Raw genomic sequence first — 17,547 nt, forward strand, 5'->3', positions numbered from 1 at the left:
TTAGAAAAATTATGCTAATTAGCCTGGAGGTCTCGGGCTTTGTCACCCGAGTGCCTCGTTTGATAATTTATTCACTCCCCCATTGCGCTAGCAGTTCCGCCAAGGAAAAGGCGTTCTGGTGCTGCAAACCAGGAAATTGTGGCATACAGAGTTATAATAAAAGAAGTCCTGAGAAATATTGTTGTCCAGCAACTTCTTATTAGAGCACCAACTTCTTATTATCTACCATGTTGTACATCTACCGCCCACGTGCTGCCGTATTTTTACTTTGCCAGCGGTGATTGCAGAGTTAACACCTCATGTTGCTGGCACCTCACAGTGTATGTAGAGGACTCAGCCTGTGAGCTTTCTCCATACACCTGCAGCCAGGGTGTGACATACTAGCATGTCACACATTGGTAACGGGAAAAGTATAATTCAAAACAAACACAAATAACAAAATAAAAAAAAAAAACAAACAGAACCCAAGTTTCCCTTAATAATAATATTTCCTTTATTTATATAGCACATCCAGATTACACGGCGCGGCATAGAGCTTGACAAATCGGTCCCTGTCCCAAATGGGGTTCACAATCTAATCAGCCTACCAGTATGTTTTGGAGTGTGGGAGGAAACCCATGTAAACATGGAGAGAACATACAAACTCTTTGCAGATTTTGACCCTGGGACATGAACCCAGGTCCCAGGCGCTGCAAGGTTGCAATGCTAACCACTAAGCCATTGTGCTGCCCTTTAACACCTTCGAGCACCACAACGTACTATATATATTGTGGTGCTGCGGGGGGTTGCGCTGTTGGAAAGAGATCACAGTCTGAACTTGCTACATAAACAGCAGCTGTCTGCTTTATAACACAGCTGACACCTGCCTCTAACTGCCACAATCGAACCCAACTGGGGCACATACAACTCTGCTGATGGTCGCCACTATCTTCAAGACAGATCAGCTTTTGCCTTGATAGCCTACGGTCTCAGAGGCTTTCATGCCTGTCATTGTTAGATCGGCAGTAAAATTACAATATATGGCAAAACACCCGACTTACATACAACCCCTAGTTACAAACGGACCTCTGGATTTTAGTAATTTACTGTACTTTTGCCTTAGGCTACAATTAACAGCTGTAACAGGTGTCTATAATTAAGCTTTAGTCTGATCATGACTAAGGCGTAACAGCCGAAACGCGTTGATTGTTTTCTTCTCTGTATATGTTTCCGTATTTGCCGATGCACAAATAAAGAAGATTTTATACCGTCTGGAGACTTGCGCTGGAATTTTTCTGTTTCATCTACAAACTTTCCCTTGCCTGGGCAGTTCCGTGAACGCAACCCTGTGGTCCAGTATTGGAGTGAGTAGAGCTGACATAGACTTTTTTTGCATAATTAAGCTTTATGGTTAATCCTAGTTCTTATGACAATCCAATGTTTTTAAAATCCAATTATCAAAAAGACCCAACAAAAATTTGGCTGGGGTTCCAATGATAAAATATACATATTTTACATAGTCCTGGCAGTAAACCTGTAACTGAAGATAGCACCCAAATTTCCGCATTGGCAGTTTTTCAACATTTTCCAACTATAAATGTTGGAATAAAAATGATCAAACGTTTATATAAGTCCCAAATTGAAAAACAGACAGTCCCCTGGTTACATACAGGATAGGTTATGGAGGTTTGTTCTTAAGTTGAATTTGTATGCAAGTCGGAACTGTATATTTTATAACTGTAGATCCAGGCAAATTTTTTTAGTCTCTGGGACAATTGGATTTTAAAAATGTTGGATTGTCATAAGAACCAGGATTAACAAAGCTTAATTACAGACACATTTGATAACTGTTATAGCTGATCATTATAGCCTAGGGCTAAAGTACAGTAACTTACCAAAATCCAGAGGTAACCTGTGGTCGTCTGTAATTGGGTGTTCTTAAGTAGGGGACCACTTGTAAATGAAAATGTTAGCGTGCCCAGCAAAAAAATGACACCTTGCACAGGTCTATACACATTTGTATGAAAAAGTTATTGGCCGTAGAATTTGTCAAAATTAAATTTTTTTGTACAAAAGATTTTCATTTAATTAAATCTACTAAAGCATAATAAAAACCTATACAAATTTGGTATCCCTGTCATCGTACTGACCCAAATAATAAAGGGGAGTTGGCATTTGGATTGCAAAATGAAAGCCTTAAAACAGGAACAGAATATGCCATAAATTCCTGTTTTTTGTCAAATTCACTGTAGTTGGAATTTCTTTTCAAGCTTTGCAGTAACTTTAACTACAATCTATACCACAGATCACAAGCCCTCATACATCTCAATAAATGTAAAATAAGGAAAAGTTTTGGCTTTTGGAATGAGGGGAGTAAAAGACAGGCACGCAAAAAAAAAAAGGGGGCTGAGTCCTGAAGGAGTTAATGAGATTAACGAGACTACAATGCTATTTGTATAGCCCCAGCACCAGAAGAAAACAAGACTTTCAACAACACAAGTGGCTTTAGTACCAGAGAAGTAACAATCCCCCACGCATATAGAATGTAATTATGCCTAGTGTAAAAGACGGGCATTAGACTGGCACATACTGATTACTCTACATCTGGCAAGTTGTAGTCATATTTATAAAGAACTATGGTGGCAGCTCTGTGATAACAGGCCTCTACAGTATGGAAAGCTGTGTTACAATATTCCTCCGAAGCTTTTTCCATCAGCCTTCTGAACAGTGTGCAATACCTTATGTATAATCTCCTTTATCACAGGTTTGCAGAGCTTTACACAATCTTCAACCTGTATTCCCATACTTCATTTAGCATACTTACATTCATTCACTGCAGTCTAGTGGCATGCAGACGCACAGACAATGAGGAAATATTTTAAGCTATTAAGTTGGTACATGGCCAGTACACAAATCTTGTTTCATATGCAGAAACGTGTCTGGACGCAAAGGAAACAAATTAATAACACTTTTAGCAAGAGGGAAGTGACCAATATCCATGCACATAAATAATAAAGCATCAAGACTCTTAAATCTTTGCTTTCTCACTATGTGCCCGGCTCATCTACACCTTAAAGGGGTTATGCCACGATCCAACTTACTTTACAAAGCTCCTACACTGCTTTAAATATTTATATATACATACTCATAATGGTTTACTTGAATAAAAATGTTTTTCTGTTTAATATCTTGATGCTTCTTTAACCTCTATTCTGTGCTACACAAGAGCAAAAGTGGGAGGGGCCTAGAAGGCGCATGCACACCACTGAGAGAGGCAGTTTTACCACAAGTCCCACAATGCTTTGCAGGCACCACTCTCAGCTCCATATCACTGCCTTAAAAGTCTCCTTCCAAACATGTGTGTTCAAATAGTCCCTGCTCTTTCCCTACATTGTTACTACAATAAAGCAGTAAACATCATAGAACAGTGTCATTATTTCCTTTCCGTATTCCTTTTACATCATTGTCATTCTATATAAGAATAAGAAAATACATGTTTTATGAACTCAATTGGAGGCATTTTTCATGGGTATTTTGTGGTAGAAAGTACCAATGTGTCTTGACAACTGATCGTTACTTTCCAATGAAGTCTCGGGGAGCGACAAGCCAAGCCAATATGGCAGCGCCCCTGTCAGCTTTGCACCAATTGTGGGTGTTACCAGTGGCTGTTTGCTGCATAAAAGACCCCTGGGGGACATTTTCACAGGGTTTTTTTTTTTTTTTTTTTAAATTTTACACTTCTTTTTTCTTTTACAAGTTTTACCCTGTAACTGGAGGTTCTATAAGAGCCTCAGTTACAGGGGGAAATTACCTTCTGTGAAGGCTGATATTGGTCAGATCTGTACTTGGTCTGATCAGACCCAGCAATTCTGATTAACCCCTTTAGACCAGGCCATCGCGTGACTACAGCACTATGCAGTGAGGAGAAGGTATAATCAGTAATAAACCACATCTCCCTTCTCCATGGGGTTGTCGCTGCCGACCTGCGCCCGCTGACATCTAAAGTCAGTGGGAGGTCTGAAAGTTGTTAACAGGACATTTATATTGCTGGTGAAGCTGGCACTTGCTGCATGGTGAAAAGAAACTTGCAAACAAACAGTACACTAGCATTGATATATGCCCCCATATTGTGTGCATGAAGAAACATTGCAAATACACATCACACACAAATGCATACATCTAACATACTAAAGCTAAACCTGCTCACTGGGCTCAAACTCTAATTTCATTATTATTATCCCCTTTTTCCTAAGAAAACCAAACCTGCATAGTTCTTATATCCTGGACCTCTGGGCAGAAGAGAAGGGAAACAGGAGACCTCCTCAATGTTATCAGGCTGTGACTGATTACTTTCCCTATTTTCCCCAGACACTTACAGCTATGTGCAGCAGCCCTTGCATCTGTCCTGACAGTGTTTGATAGACACTTGTATTAACAAATTAGCACTTTCCTATGTAGTAAAGGGCAGTGGTTGATTGGAAAATCAGTGCCTTCCTTTATTATATAGGAAAGCTCATAACAGTCCTGCTGAAACTTGCATTGGGGAGATGCAGCTGATCGTTTGTCTGTGTCTGTGAAGCAGAGGAATCATACAGCAGGCGGAAGGATACCAAAGTGCTGTTTGGAGAGGAAGCATCTGCGCTTGAGACAAGGCAAGGGCGGACAGAGCTACCACTAGGGCAGTGGTGGCGAACCTATGGCACGCGTGCCAGAGAGGGCACGCCGAGCCCTCTCTGTGGGCACGCGGACCATCTCCCCTGCTCTCTATATATAAATCATTAGAACTCCCGGCAGGCAGGAAAAGCTGCCGATCGCCGAGAGCTCCAGTGATCTCTTTCACTGAAGGCTGTGTCTGAACTGCTCTGTGCTCATTAGTGCTGCCTAGAGACACAGCAGCAGGTCAGTGCCCGCCCCTCCACTCCCCCCCCCCTTCAGCCCGGGAACAGGAGGAGAGTGAGAGAAAACTGCGGGAGCAGGCAGCAGCCGGTGCACAGTGAGTACAGAGGAGTGCAGCAGGAGGGCAGGAGATGCTCTGTGTGCATTACACAGGCAGCAGTCAGGCAGCTTTGGGACACTGAACAACTGTAGGTGCTTATTGTTTAGTGTCCCAAACTGCCCTGTCTGACACATGTCTGTGGCCACATGTATACTGCCCCTGGTCCAGTTCTCCTGTCACTGTGCCATGCTGCCAGTGACCCTGGGGTGCGCTATACTGCCCTCACTGACAGCATGGCACAGGTGCCCAGAGCTCCAGACCAAGGTCAGTATATATATGTATGTGTGTGGCCACAGACATGTGTCATTTGTGGTGATTTGATGGTAAATTCACCTCCCTGGTTCCATGTAGATTTGCTGTTCAGTGCACCCACCCTCCACCCTACAACATACACATTACCCTACACACCCCTTGCCAAATTCAACAATCCTTCATATTGCCCCTGGATGGGGGTAGTGTTCCTCCCTGGATGGGGGTAGTGCTCCTCACTGGATGGGGGTAGTGTTCCTCACTGGATGGGGGTAGTGATCCTCACTGGATGGGGGTAGTGATCCTCACTGGATGGGGGTAGTGATCCTCACTGGATGGGGGTAGTGTTCCTCACTGGATGGGGTAGTGCTCCTCACTGGATGGGGGTAGTGTTCCTCACTGGATGGGGGTAGTGTTCCTCACTGGATGGGGGTAGTGATCCTCACTGGATGGGAGTAGTGTTCCTCACTGGATGGGGGTAGTGTTCCTCACTGGATGGGGGTAGTGTTCCTCACTGGATGGGGGTAGTGATCCTCACTGGATGGGAGTAGTGTTCCTCACTGGATGGGGGTAGTGTTCCTCACTGGATGGGGGTAGTGATCCTCACTGGATGGGGGTAGTGATCCTCACTGGATGGGGGTAGTGTTCCTCACTGGATGGGGGTAGTGATCCTCACTGTATGGGGGTAGTGATCCTCACTGTATGGGGGTAGTGATCCTCACTGTATGGGGGTAGTGCTCCTCACTGGATGGGGGTAGTGCTCCTCACTGGATGGGGGTAGTATTCCCCGCTGTATTTGCTCCTGCTTTGTGATATAATTGCTGATGTTGGACTTTCTTTAGTGGTCTGTATATTATCAGTATGGTGGTTTTTATCTTGTTGTACTGGTAATGGTCATCATGTGGCAGTATTATATGTTCCTTATAGAGTGGTGTGGTGTGATTTTAGGCTAAATAGACGTGTTGGCACTTTGCGATGATTACATGGACTTTGGTTTGGAGTTTTGGCACTCGGTCTCTAAAAGGTTCGCCATCACTGCACTAGGGGGAGCCATAACGTATATCATAGCTTCATTAACAAGTAAGAAATAATAATTTTTAATACATGCCAAAGGCTAAAATTACTGTTTACATTTATTTAGCTTAACTAAATATATTTTAGAATGGTGACATAACCCCTTTAAGGATCCGGCCTGATTTTTCAAATTCACCATATGTCATTATATGCGTTTATAAAGCTTTTACTTGCCAAGGTGATTTTCAGATTGTTTTCTCTGTAATATGTTGTACTTCACCATAGTGGTACATTTTGGTTTAAATATTTAGCGTTTATATATTAAAAAATAAAAATTTTATGAAAATTTGGGATTTTCAGATTTCTAAATATTCATCATACAGTTAGTCTAACCTCCCATATAGGTCACTAACTAACATTAACCATACGTCTGCTTTATGTTAACATAATTTTTTTTAATGTTATATTATTTTATTATGATGTTAGGAGGCTTACAAATCAATCTTTTCAAGATTTTCCCAAAAATGTAAGATTCAATTATTTTAGAGGCCTATTCATATTTATAGGGGTTTTTAAAGTTCTATTTATGAGAAACTCCCCACAAAGTACCACATGTTTAGGTTATACCGCTCAAACTATGCAAAACAGCTTGTTAACCGTTTAAGCATTGAACATGAAATAAAACAAGATGGAGCTTTTATACAGAATTTTCACATTTTGACAACGTTTATCAAGCCCTAAAATGTATATGTTCATGCAGGATAAAATGAGAAAACACAATTCAGATTTTGTAGTGGAGTTTCTCTCGCGAATGGCAATACCCCACACGTGAATGCAAACCACTTTATGGGCCCATAACAGAGCGCAGAAGGGAAGGAGCGCCATCAACCTTTTGGAGGGCAAATTTTTTAAAACAAATTTCAGATGCTATGCAGCATTTGCTGACACCCCTAAAAAGTGACCTTATTTGAAAACTAAACCACTCATGGAGTGTAGTATCGCTATTTTAGGGTGTCTGTAGCCCATCTTCTAAGTGGTGTAACATTTAGAATTTTTTGATGACTGAGCTGTATTATTTTTTGTTTTGGTGTATTTCATTGTGGTGTAAATGTGACATTTTGATCACTTTTTATAGTTTTTTTGTTTGGTTTTATATGTAAAAAATCCTAATTCTTGGCATGAATGTTTTTTTTTTTTACAGTATTCATCATAGAGGTTTTATTTTATTGTCCAGGTTGTAATGGATGCAGAAATGCCCTATATGTGCGCATTCTCTGGCAATTTCCACTTTTTTTTATTATATGTGGTTGTAATATATGGTCCATTTAGGGGACTTTAATCAATTAATTTTAATCTTCTATTTTTAAAATTTGTATCCCTTTTTAAAAAAAAAACTTTTACTGTCCCTCACTGAGACTTGGCCTGATTGGTTGTTCAAATTAATACACTGCAATACTGATGTATTAGAGTAGACAGCCTATGCATCATGCACAGTGAGAGGTCCGGTCGTTAACAGGACTTGTCACTCAGCAGCTGAAGACAGTCCCCCCCCAAAACACAGGAGGTGGCGGCAGGTGATCAAGCCCTATAGGCACTGCGGTTATATTTGACCGTGTTGCCTGCAGCAGGGATTACAACTATTGCAATCCCGGCTGACACATACATCCTGGCTTCCTCACACTGTTACCATTTACAGGTGTCACAGTTACAGTTTTGTGCAGGTCAAAAGATGCAGGCCGCCTTAGACGTGCATTTTCGTCCATGGTGGGCATGGAGATAACTTTTATTTCTGTTTTATACAGTGTATAGCTTTTAGCTCAAACCCCTGACTGGTACCTGTCTTTGAATATAAGTTTGAATTTCAGCGTAAAGCCAATTTTTAAGCATTATAAGGACATCCCTGGACAATAATAAATAGCCCCTATTAAGTATTTCTGTGGGTTTACCATCCGTGCGGCTGGTGACTGGTTCCCTTTAATGTATGGAAATGATGGTGTTCTTAAAGGCAGGCACATCTAGCCCCACAAACCAAAGGTCCTACTGCATTTTCTGTAGTGTGTTGCTCTGCAAGATGAAATTGAAATGAGTCAGTGGCTCCTGTGATTTATAAAATGAACCGGCAAGTCTGCATGGTAATCTTGTCAACTGAGTCAGCCGGGTGTTCCTGACCTCCTTCTCTGTCCTCTTCTAAGCACGTCTCCTGCAGACACCACCTGCTACACTGCATTACAAAAAGGGATGTGGATGACAAGTGGAGGAAGGGGATGCTGCAGCCTGACTAAGCACAGCTCATGAACACCCGACTGGCTCAATTCACAGGATTACAATGCTGGGTGGTGGTTGGGAGGGGAAGGGTCCATTTTATAATTCCCAGTGCAACTCACTACAGTGTATAAGGTAGGACCTTTGATTTGTGAGGCTAGATGTGCCTGACAGGTTCCCTTTAAATATTGCAGGGTGCTGGCATTATACCAGAAAAGGGAATTAAGCAGAGCCCCATAAATAACAGGTCCTCCTCTAGCGTATTCGGAACATGCTTTAGATATAAATAAAAATTAAACTTTTATTGAAGACATGAGTCTGAGTCAGCTCTGGCAGAGGTTACACTGTGCACTCTGCTGCACTTAAACAGCCACAATTGGGCTTCTGGTTTTTGCTACCTGAAAGGAGCAATTAGCAAAGTGATAGATCTTTCCAGTTCACCAGCACAAGAAATTACAGCGAGGTCTAAACATATGAATCAGATATAGAGCAGGAGGGTAGATGAAAACGGGGACTCTCACACGGCTTAGCTTCCCAACTGCGAAATCAATAAAAAGGAACAGAATGAAAGACTTATCCTGTTTACAGACATTACGCACACAGTTTTAGAACCCTATTGTAATACACTTTGTGAATAGACAAGACAATAACTTTGTTATATATACTGGTGTTTGACTTCACTTTATACTATGCTTTTGATCACTACCCTTTTGATTTTCAGATGTTTCCAATGGAAGGCATTAAATGTATTGTTACCTTTACAATTTATGGCCAAATGCACATAAATGTATAGTGTCTGCAGGCTGAAAACAATGAGCCCGATGTACCTTGTTTACGGGCTGGCTATCATCAGCATGTGGGGGCCCTACACATGCCGATGACAGTAGAGAAAGACTGCTCGGGCCGAATGCTTGTGCTGGAATACAACCTCATACAAGGGCCAAGAAAAATCACATGAGCGAATCCACAGCTGGTACATGGCCACAAACAATGGTCTATGCTTGAGGCCTAGGTCAGTAGAAAATAGATAAAAACTAAAAGCTTTGCATCACTTTGCTGGACAGTCAGCTCTCACTCAGCTCAGGTAACTCCCCTGTACACATGCATGCTCAGCCTAAATCAGTGATAGAAGAAAGCCAGTGCTGCATCCAACAATGTAGCTATATACCATAAAATAATACATTTTCTGCATTTTAAAGCATTACTGTATGTATGTGGCAATAAAGGAAACCTGTTTCAAGGAATGTCATTTCTAGCTGGAGACAGGTTTCAATAGCATTCTGAATTCTGCCACTACCTTATAAAGCTTTATTTCAAATTACCTGGCTCCCTATTGGGAGCGTGTCAGGAGTCTCTGGAGAAGGGGGGCAACAGTGGCCTGTGCCTCAGTCTCTACCATGCATTCTTTCTCTCCTCCTCACTTATCCAGCTCCCTCCACCGCCCCCACTTCCTGTCATGTTTATTGACCAGACTGTAAGGTGTATGGTGTGGAGGAGGCAAAGAATGCATGAGGAGACAAAGACATAGGCTGCTGCAGCTGTATCCCACACCCAGGACTAACTACACGCTGCTGGAAGGGAACCAGGTAATGTGAAAAAAAAGTTTTATAACATTTCAGTTTTATATTCAGAATGCTGACAAAAGCATTTCTAATGCAGCATAGCATAGGCATAACTGTCACCAGCTAAAAATGACACTCCTGGTCACAGGTGCCCTTAAAAGTGATGGGGTGAACCATAGTACAAACATTATAACTATTACTTTTAACAGCCAAATAAAATGTAAGTAATTAATCTGTCATGAACTATAAATGCTTAGAGCTGCCAGACATTAAATTTACTGTAGTAGAGTCAGTACTTGAGGAGTGTACAGCGCATTGCACACGAGTCAATGCGTAACAAACTAATTGTTTTAATGGAGGTATTCTGCAGTTCTTGTTAAAAAATCACTAAATGACAAATGATATTTGTGCACTTTAGCAATTAGAAAGAAATGCTGACGTCCCTGAACCCAACAATTTAGCTACTCAGACTAATTATTTTATTTAAAACGCAATTTTAACAATTCTCAGATTGAAAGATTGAGGCCCATGCAACAGACAACAGCTGCCTTTCATACTTGCTTTCAGATAACAGATGAAGCAATGTATTGACCTACAGGAGAACAAGTAATTATTCATTACTCTCATTATTATTATTAGCCACTTGCCAGGTTTTAAAGAAGGGGTATGAATTTAAGGGCCAACATGATGGCATCTCAGGGGAAGCCTAAAGAACTTTACCACATGGGAACACAATTTCTACAAAATAGAAGGAAACATCAAAAGCAGAGTCCTTCAGTTTATTCTCACTGCAAGACTAAAGAACAGGTTTGAATGAAGCAGTGGCTGTCCCGCTTCTTTATTCAATTTCCAAAAGGCTGACAGACTGTCTCCATCAGTTTCATGGGTAGACATAAAAAAGGGCCATTTTGGGGGACAGTTACTATTACAATTTTTAAAATGTTAGAGAAAGTCTGACTCGAAATGTGACTGTGAAATGGGAAAGGGATCTGTTGAGTTTCTAAGAGGAAATCTTAAACTGGAAAAAGGCAACCCATGTTCAACTATTTTCTCAGTAATTTATTCTGGACAGCCCCTAAAATGCAAATGTAAATGATGACCATAGCCAATCCAGGTAAATATAGATATATTATTCACATGTTATTCACAATCCCTCTCTATTGCAGCATTATACAAGAGATTTAGAAATCCACCACAAAAAGAAGCTGTTTGGCTAACAACATTTAGATAATAAGAGCAAAATACTCTAGAATTGGCTTCTAGACGGGTTCACAGTTCAGTTCAGATCAAACAGACTACTGGGGACTCCGAGCAACTGTACTGATATATAATGCACAAAATTCCTCCTTCCCAGCACCAACACTGCAATGATTACAGTGTCTACTCTGCTACAAATCGGTGAAGCAGGACCTCTGTGCATCGTATATCAAAATGGTGCTCGTTGTTACATCTCAAAGAGTCAGAACAACCCTTCATGGTTCATGGACCAAACTCTGCAAGTGAGAAAACACTCTTACTTTGAGGGTTAAGACAAATAAACTCTTTTTAAGATTAAAATCCTACCTCACAGTGAAATCATAGGAGCATGATCCCAAAATGCTTGCATGAAAGGGAGAAAACTGAAAGAAAAGAAACAAAAAAAAACACACAGCTAGTGTTATTATTACACATCTGAGGAAGATATTTTGAATAGTATCAGATCAAACTAATATTTAATATGAACACATCAAAATAAAACAAAATGTAAAAAATGTACTGTGTCTTAGTAGTTTTTAAAGCTTCGTTCTAAAATGCCTTCAGTAAAATGTTAACACAAAGTAATAAATCTGTTATTTTTCTCATAAGTTATGTATTGACAGCTGCAATGCCTTGAGCATCAAGTAAAATTAGTACGATGGTGGAATACCCCCATGTTGTGTGAATGAGGTCATGTGACGTTCAGCGAAAATGACAAGCTTAATGCTTAAATAATATTGCAATCATTTTAAACAAATAACATTAAATCTATGATCATTTGGATTAGGGAGTTTAATGTGGTTAAGTTCACAACAAAGTTAGTGGTGTCTGTCAGTTTATTCTGTTATGGTGCAGAATATCAGAAGCCCTTCCGTTCACCATCCGTTCCCATTGACTGGCATGTAAGAAACTTTCACTTCAGTTACGTTTTCATTATTTATAACAGCAAAATAGTGCAGCAGCCTGTGTTATTTATTTATTATTGGTTACATTTTTGTTCTAATGAAATCTTGCATTAAGTCAACAAGTTATAAACAAATTACAATCTGAATCTTGCAACATAAATGAAACAAATGTAACAGGGTATGTAACAAATGCATTATAAATACAAACTTCAAGTATTTCAAGAACGCAGTTCTCTTGATCCTGTTGTTCCAATTGGTAAAGCAGAGTTAGTAAATCCACATGTTGAATGCTAACAGTGAAGCGGGTCTCATGTTGTTGTGCAAGGAAACATAGGCAGTTTATTGAATTCTTAAATAGTCTGCTAGTTAAAGGGTCATGTCAAATATATAACTACCTGACTATTTTCAAACTACAACTACAGAGATACAACTGCCACTTCTGACCACCACTTCAGTCATTAAGAGGTCTCATGACTTCTATTCCCAAGATAGGTGCAAGTACCAGAGGTAGGCCCCACACATAGCAGGTGTATATGTGTGTACCCCTTTAATTGAAAATATACATCACAAAGGGTTAATCTACAGTAACATCTATTGGCAGCACAGATTACTGGTGTTAACTAAGTAAATGCGTCCGGCAAAGCTAGCACTGGCTTATTGGATTTGATCATCTGTGAGGCACTAGACTCCCAGGCCTGTTATTCACCCTGATCTCTATGCATTTGCCAGTCTTACAGGATATGGTAGAAGCGATAAGTCATCAAAGTGTTAAATTACCCTTGGAGGTCCGAAAAATATTTCACCTTTTTTTTTTAAGTTTAAAAAAAATATATAAAAATTATAAAATCTAAACGTCCAAATCCAGCCCCCCCCCCCCCACCACCACCTTTCCTAGTACGGATAAAAAAAACCCCAGTAAACATCATCAACATGTTATGTATTACCATGTCCCAAAATGTCCACTGTATCAAAATATAATAACAGTTATTCCCAGCGTTTAACGTAAAATAACGCAAAAATTTCCAAAACACTGCTTATTTGCCATTTTGAAATCTACCAAATGAATAAGTTGGTAGATTATTGAAGGTCGGGACTGAAAAATGGAAAGCAAAAAGAAAACGGGGCATAAATAAAACGGAAATAATGTGGTTTAACCCCTTCCCGCTCAACGTCCGATATATCGGATGCTGAGTGCATCGGACGCAGAGCCGATGCCGGTTGAGCTCAAGGTCTGAGCAGAACTGGCATCGGGAAACAGAAGAAACATTGGGCTCTGATCACTAGTGTTTAACTTGCTCCTGGGGGGGTCTATTTCGGGGTGAGCCGTTTTCAGGGGGCGCCAATCGCTGTTATGGGAGTGCTGGGGTCCGATCTGGTCCCCAGCACTGCTTGCAGGCACAGCCAGTAAGATGGTGCCAGAGATGTTATCTTACAGGCAGAGTGTCAGCCTATGCATGTGCATAGGCTGACACTGCTAATACCCTGCAATACATCATACAATGAATGCCGTTAAAAAAACTGTAGTAAACCCTCAAAAAATTATGATTTTTACCTATTTAATACGCGCTCCTCCGTGTACACCCGCCAGCTCTCTTACTTCTCCCGGATCCCGCTCTTCCCCGGACTGCCATATGCACGCGTCCCTGCCTCCTAGGGTGCGCGCATGGCTCCTGCCGAAAATTTAAAGGGCCAGCGCACCGCTAATTGGTGCGCTGGCTGAACACCTCACCTTTAAAAATCCTGCCTCCTCCTGCCGGATCTTTGTGCCTCATAGCCTAAGAGAAAGCTTCCAAGCGAGTATTTCTGTGTATTCCTGCGTTCCTGTGTGTCCCCGCTCCTGATTCCCGTGTTGTCGTGTTACCCGAGTTCCTCCGTGTTGCTGTGTTCCGCGTGCCTGTGTTCCCGTTACCATCTGCTGGGACCTCCCGTTGCTGACCCCGGACATGGACTTGACCTTGAATCTCTGCCGCCTGCCCTGACCCTTTGCCTGGACCTGACTATGAGATTGGCATCCGCTAAGGTGCCTCGACCTCGGCTGCCACTGCGGGCTAGTCGCACATGGGAACGACCTGGTGGTATCCTGCCGCAGCAAGTCCAACCCGCTTGCGGCGGGCTCTGGTGAATACCAGGTGCCACTTAAACTCCGGTTCCAGATGTCGGCTAGTTCCATCTCCCGCGGTGGTCCAGAAGATCCACTGTTCCTGACAGTAAGATCCGGCCACGGGCTCTGGTGAATACCAGGTTCCCCTTAGACTCCGGTCCCAGATGTCGGCTAGTTCCATCTCCCGCCGTGGTCCAGAGGATCCCTGACAGTAAGATCCGGCCATGGATCCCGCCGAAGTTCCACCTCCCAGTCAGCCTGATCCTGCCACCATTGTGATCCACCAATCCCGGCACAGCGGAATCAGCTTGAACAAGTCACTGCCATGCTGCAACAGCTGCTAGCTACCCAGCATCAGCAACAGTCTCCGGAGGCTGCTCCTGCGACTCCTGCTACCCCGGCTTGCCTTCCTGCTGCTGAACCCAGGCTACGTCTCTCCTTGCCCGGCAAGTATGATGGAGATCCCAAGATGTGCATGGGCTTTATATCTCAGTGCTTCCTGCAAATAGAACTCATGCCATCACAATTTGTCACCGAGCGGTCCAAGGTGGCCTTTGTCCTCAGCCTCCTTTCCGGGAAAGCCCTGGCCTGGGCTACTCCTCTTTGGGACAGAGATGACCCGGTTATGGCTACCTTCACGGCATTTCTGGCAGAGTTTCGGTCAGTCTTCGAAGAACCAGCACGGGCCTCCTCTGTTGAGACTGCATTATTGAACCTGCGCCAGGGCAACTCGTCTGTGGGAGAGTACGCAGTTCAGTTCCGTACCCTGGCTTCCAAACTGGCCTGGAACAATGCAGCCCTCATCGCTACATTTAAGAAAGAACTCTCTTCACAGGTCAAGGACGCCCTGGCGGCTCGGGACCTGCCATCAACTCTGAGTAGTCTCATCACCCTGGCTACTTGAATTGACGTTCGGTTTAGGGAGCGTACTGAGGAACTATGCTTCGAGTACCCCCTAGGTTGTGCTAGACGTCTTCCTCGCCTGGCACCTGTCTTCCAAAAGCCGCTTCAGCCCCCGCCTGAATCTTCTGCTTCTTGCCTCGGTTAATGGCCAGATCCTTTCTGTACCCATCTAGTTTCAGACTGAACCCCTGTTCTTGCAAGTTGGCGCTCTACATAAAGAGAGACTTTCTTTGTTTGTGCTACCCCGAAGCACTTCCGCTCCCTGTTAGGCCTCCCCTGGTTACAACGTCATGCCCCCGTGCTGGATTGGTCTTCTGGGGAGATTCTGTCAGGGATTCTACAGTGTCTCCCAAGCCTTTGGAGGGGCTTCCAGCTCCATATCTTGACTTCGCAGACGTGTTCTCCAAGAAACAGGCTGAAACCCTTCCTCCACATCGTCCCTACGACTGCCCCATTGATCTGCTGCCAGGTACTTCTCCTCCACGGGGGTTGGGTATACCCGCTCTCAGTACCTGAGACTGTCGCTATGTCTGAATATGTAAAGGTGAATCTGCAAAGAGGCTTCATCCGCAAAGTTCTCTTACAATTCCCTGGACTCCACTTCTGCCGGTTCTCCCTTTTTTTATTAACTACGGACTGCATCCTCGGCCTCCTCTTCCATTACCCTTGTCTGCAGATGTTCCTGCGTGTTGCTCTGTGTTGCTGTGTTCCGGGTGCCTGCGTTCCCATCTACCTGGACCTCCCGTTAAAGGATAAAAAGTAGATGAAGTTGTAGATGAAAAAGGTGGTGTAGGGTCTTCTGAGTGACTGCACTCAGCAGTGCATATCTGAACTTGCAAATCCTTACAAATGGATTTAAAACTGTATATTTTGAGGAAGTTTATAGCCCTAATCCAAAGATTTTAAATAGCATTCTGGCCTGGGCTCATTACAAAATGTTCTAAAATCTTGAAATGCCCATGCCCACAATTGGTGTTCAGATCAAGTATGGATCCCCCACTGGTACACCAAAAAATAGCGTTTTGTCATTGCAGCACTGTTAAAAGTGTAAATTTTAATAATAGGAAAAAAGCTAAAGAATTGCATGTTTAACCAGTTCGCGCCCGCCCGCCGTGTATTCACGGCGGCGGTCGGGCCGCGCTGCATGGAGAGGGCTCACGGGCTGAGCCCTCTCCATAGCTGGTAAGTCTTTGCTGCATATTGCAGCAAAGGCTTACCGGTAACACCCGCGATCAGTGCTAGCACCGATCGCGGGTGTTATCACAGCCTCATAAAGATAGCGGCGCATGGGCGCCTCCATCTTACCTGGGGTCGCCGCTCCCCGTGACGTCATCGGGGAGCGGCGATCCGTCTCCATTAGTAGCCTCGGGTCTTCCGAAGACCCGAGGCTATTTCGTTTTAACCCCTTCATTACAATGTGCTGATAGCACATTCTAATGAATGAGGAGGAAAATCCCCATATACTGCCATACTGCAGTATGGCAGTATATGATAGGATCGATCAGACAACCTAGGGTTAAAGTACCCTAGGGAGTCTGAAAAATAGTAAAAATTAAAAAAAAGTTTAAAAAAAAATTATAATAAAAAACCCTAAAATTTCAAATCACCCCCCATTCCCTAGAACTGACATAAATATAAATAAACAGTAAAAATCATAAACACAATAGGTATCGACGCGTCCGAAAATGCCCGATCTATCAAAATATGATAACAGTTTTTCAATGTGTTTAACCCCGTAACGGAAAATAGCGCCCAAAGTCGAAAACGGCACTTTTTTGCCATTTTGAAAAATATAAAAAAATCTATAAAAAGTGATCAAAAGGTCGTACAGTCCTAAAAATGATATCATTGAAAATATTATCAAATTTCGCAAAAAATGACACCACCCACAGCTCAGTACACCAAAGTATAAAAAAGTTATTAGCGCCAGAAGTTGGCAAAATCAAAAAAATAATTTTTGTACAGGAGGTTTTAATTTTTGTAAATGTATGAAAACATTATAAAACCTATACAAATTTGGTATCCCCTTAATCGTACCGACCCAAAGAATAAAGTAGACATGTCATTTGGGGCGCTCAGTGAAAGACGTAATATCCAACCCCACAAGAAAATGGCGCAAATGTGTTTTTTCACCATTTTCACTGCATTTGGAATTTTTTTCCCGCTTCTGAGTACATGGCATGGAATATTTAATACCGCCACTATGAAGTGCAATTTGTTACGCAGAAAACAAGCCGTCACACAGCTCTTTACGTGTAAAAATAAAAAAGTTATACATTTTTGAAGGTGGGGAGTGAAAAATGGACATGAAAAACAGGAAAGGGCCCGGTCCTTAACCGG

The 17,547-nt window shown here is 42.5% G+C and overlaps 1 protein-coding gene across 1 annotated transcript in view; it reads right to left on the reverse strand.

The window, feature by feature from the left end:
- Window positions 1-17,547, reverse strand: part of PEX7 (peroxisomal biogenesis factor 7) — a 167,635-nt gene that overhangs the window by 36,291 nt on the left and 113,797 nt on the right. Inside the window, exon 8 of the mRNA XM_072141445.1 lies at window positions 11,626-11,681. Coding sequence (XP_071997546.1) covers window positions 11,626-11,681 — 56 coding nt within the window. The remainder of the gene's footprint in view (window positions 1-11,625; window positions 11,682-17,547) is intronic.

This window comes from Engystomops pustulosus, chromosome 3, assembly GCF_040894005.1.
Source record: "Engystomops pustulosus chromosome 3, aEngPut4.maternal, whole genome shotgun sequence".
Classification (NCBI taxonomy): domain Eukaryota; kingdom Metazoa; phylum Chordata; class Amphibia; order Anura; family Leptodactylidae; genus Engystomops; species Engystomops pustulosus.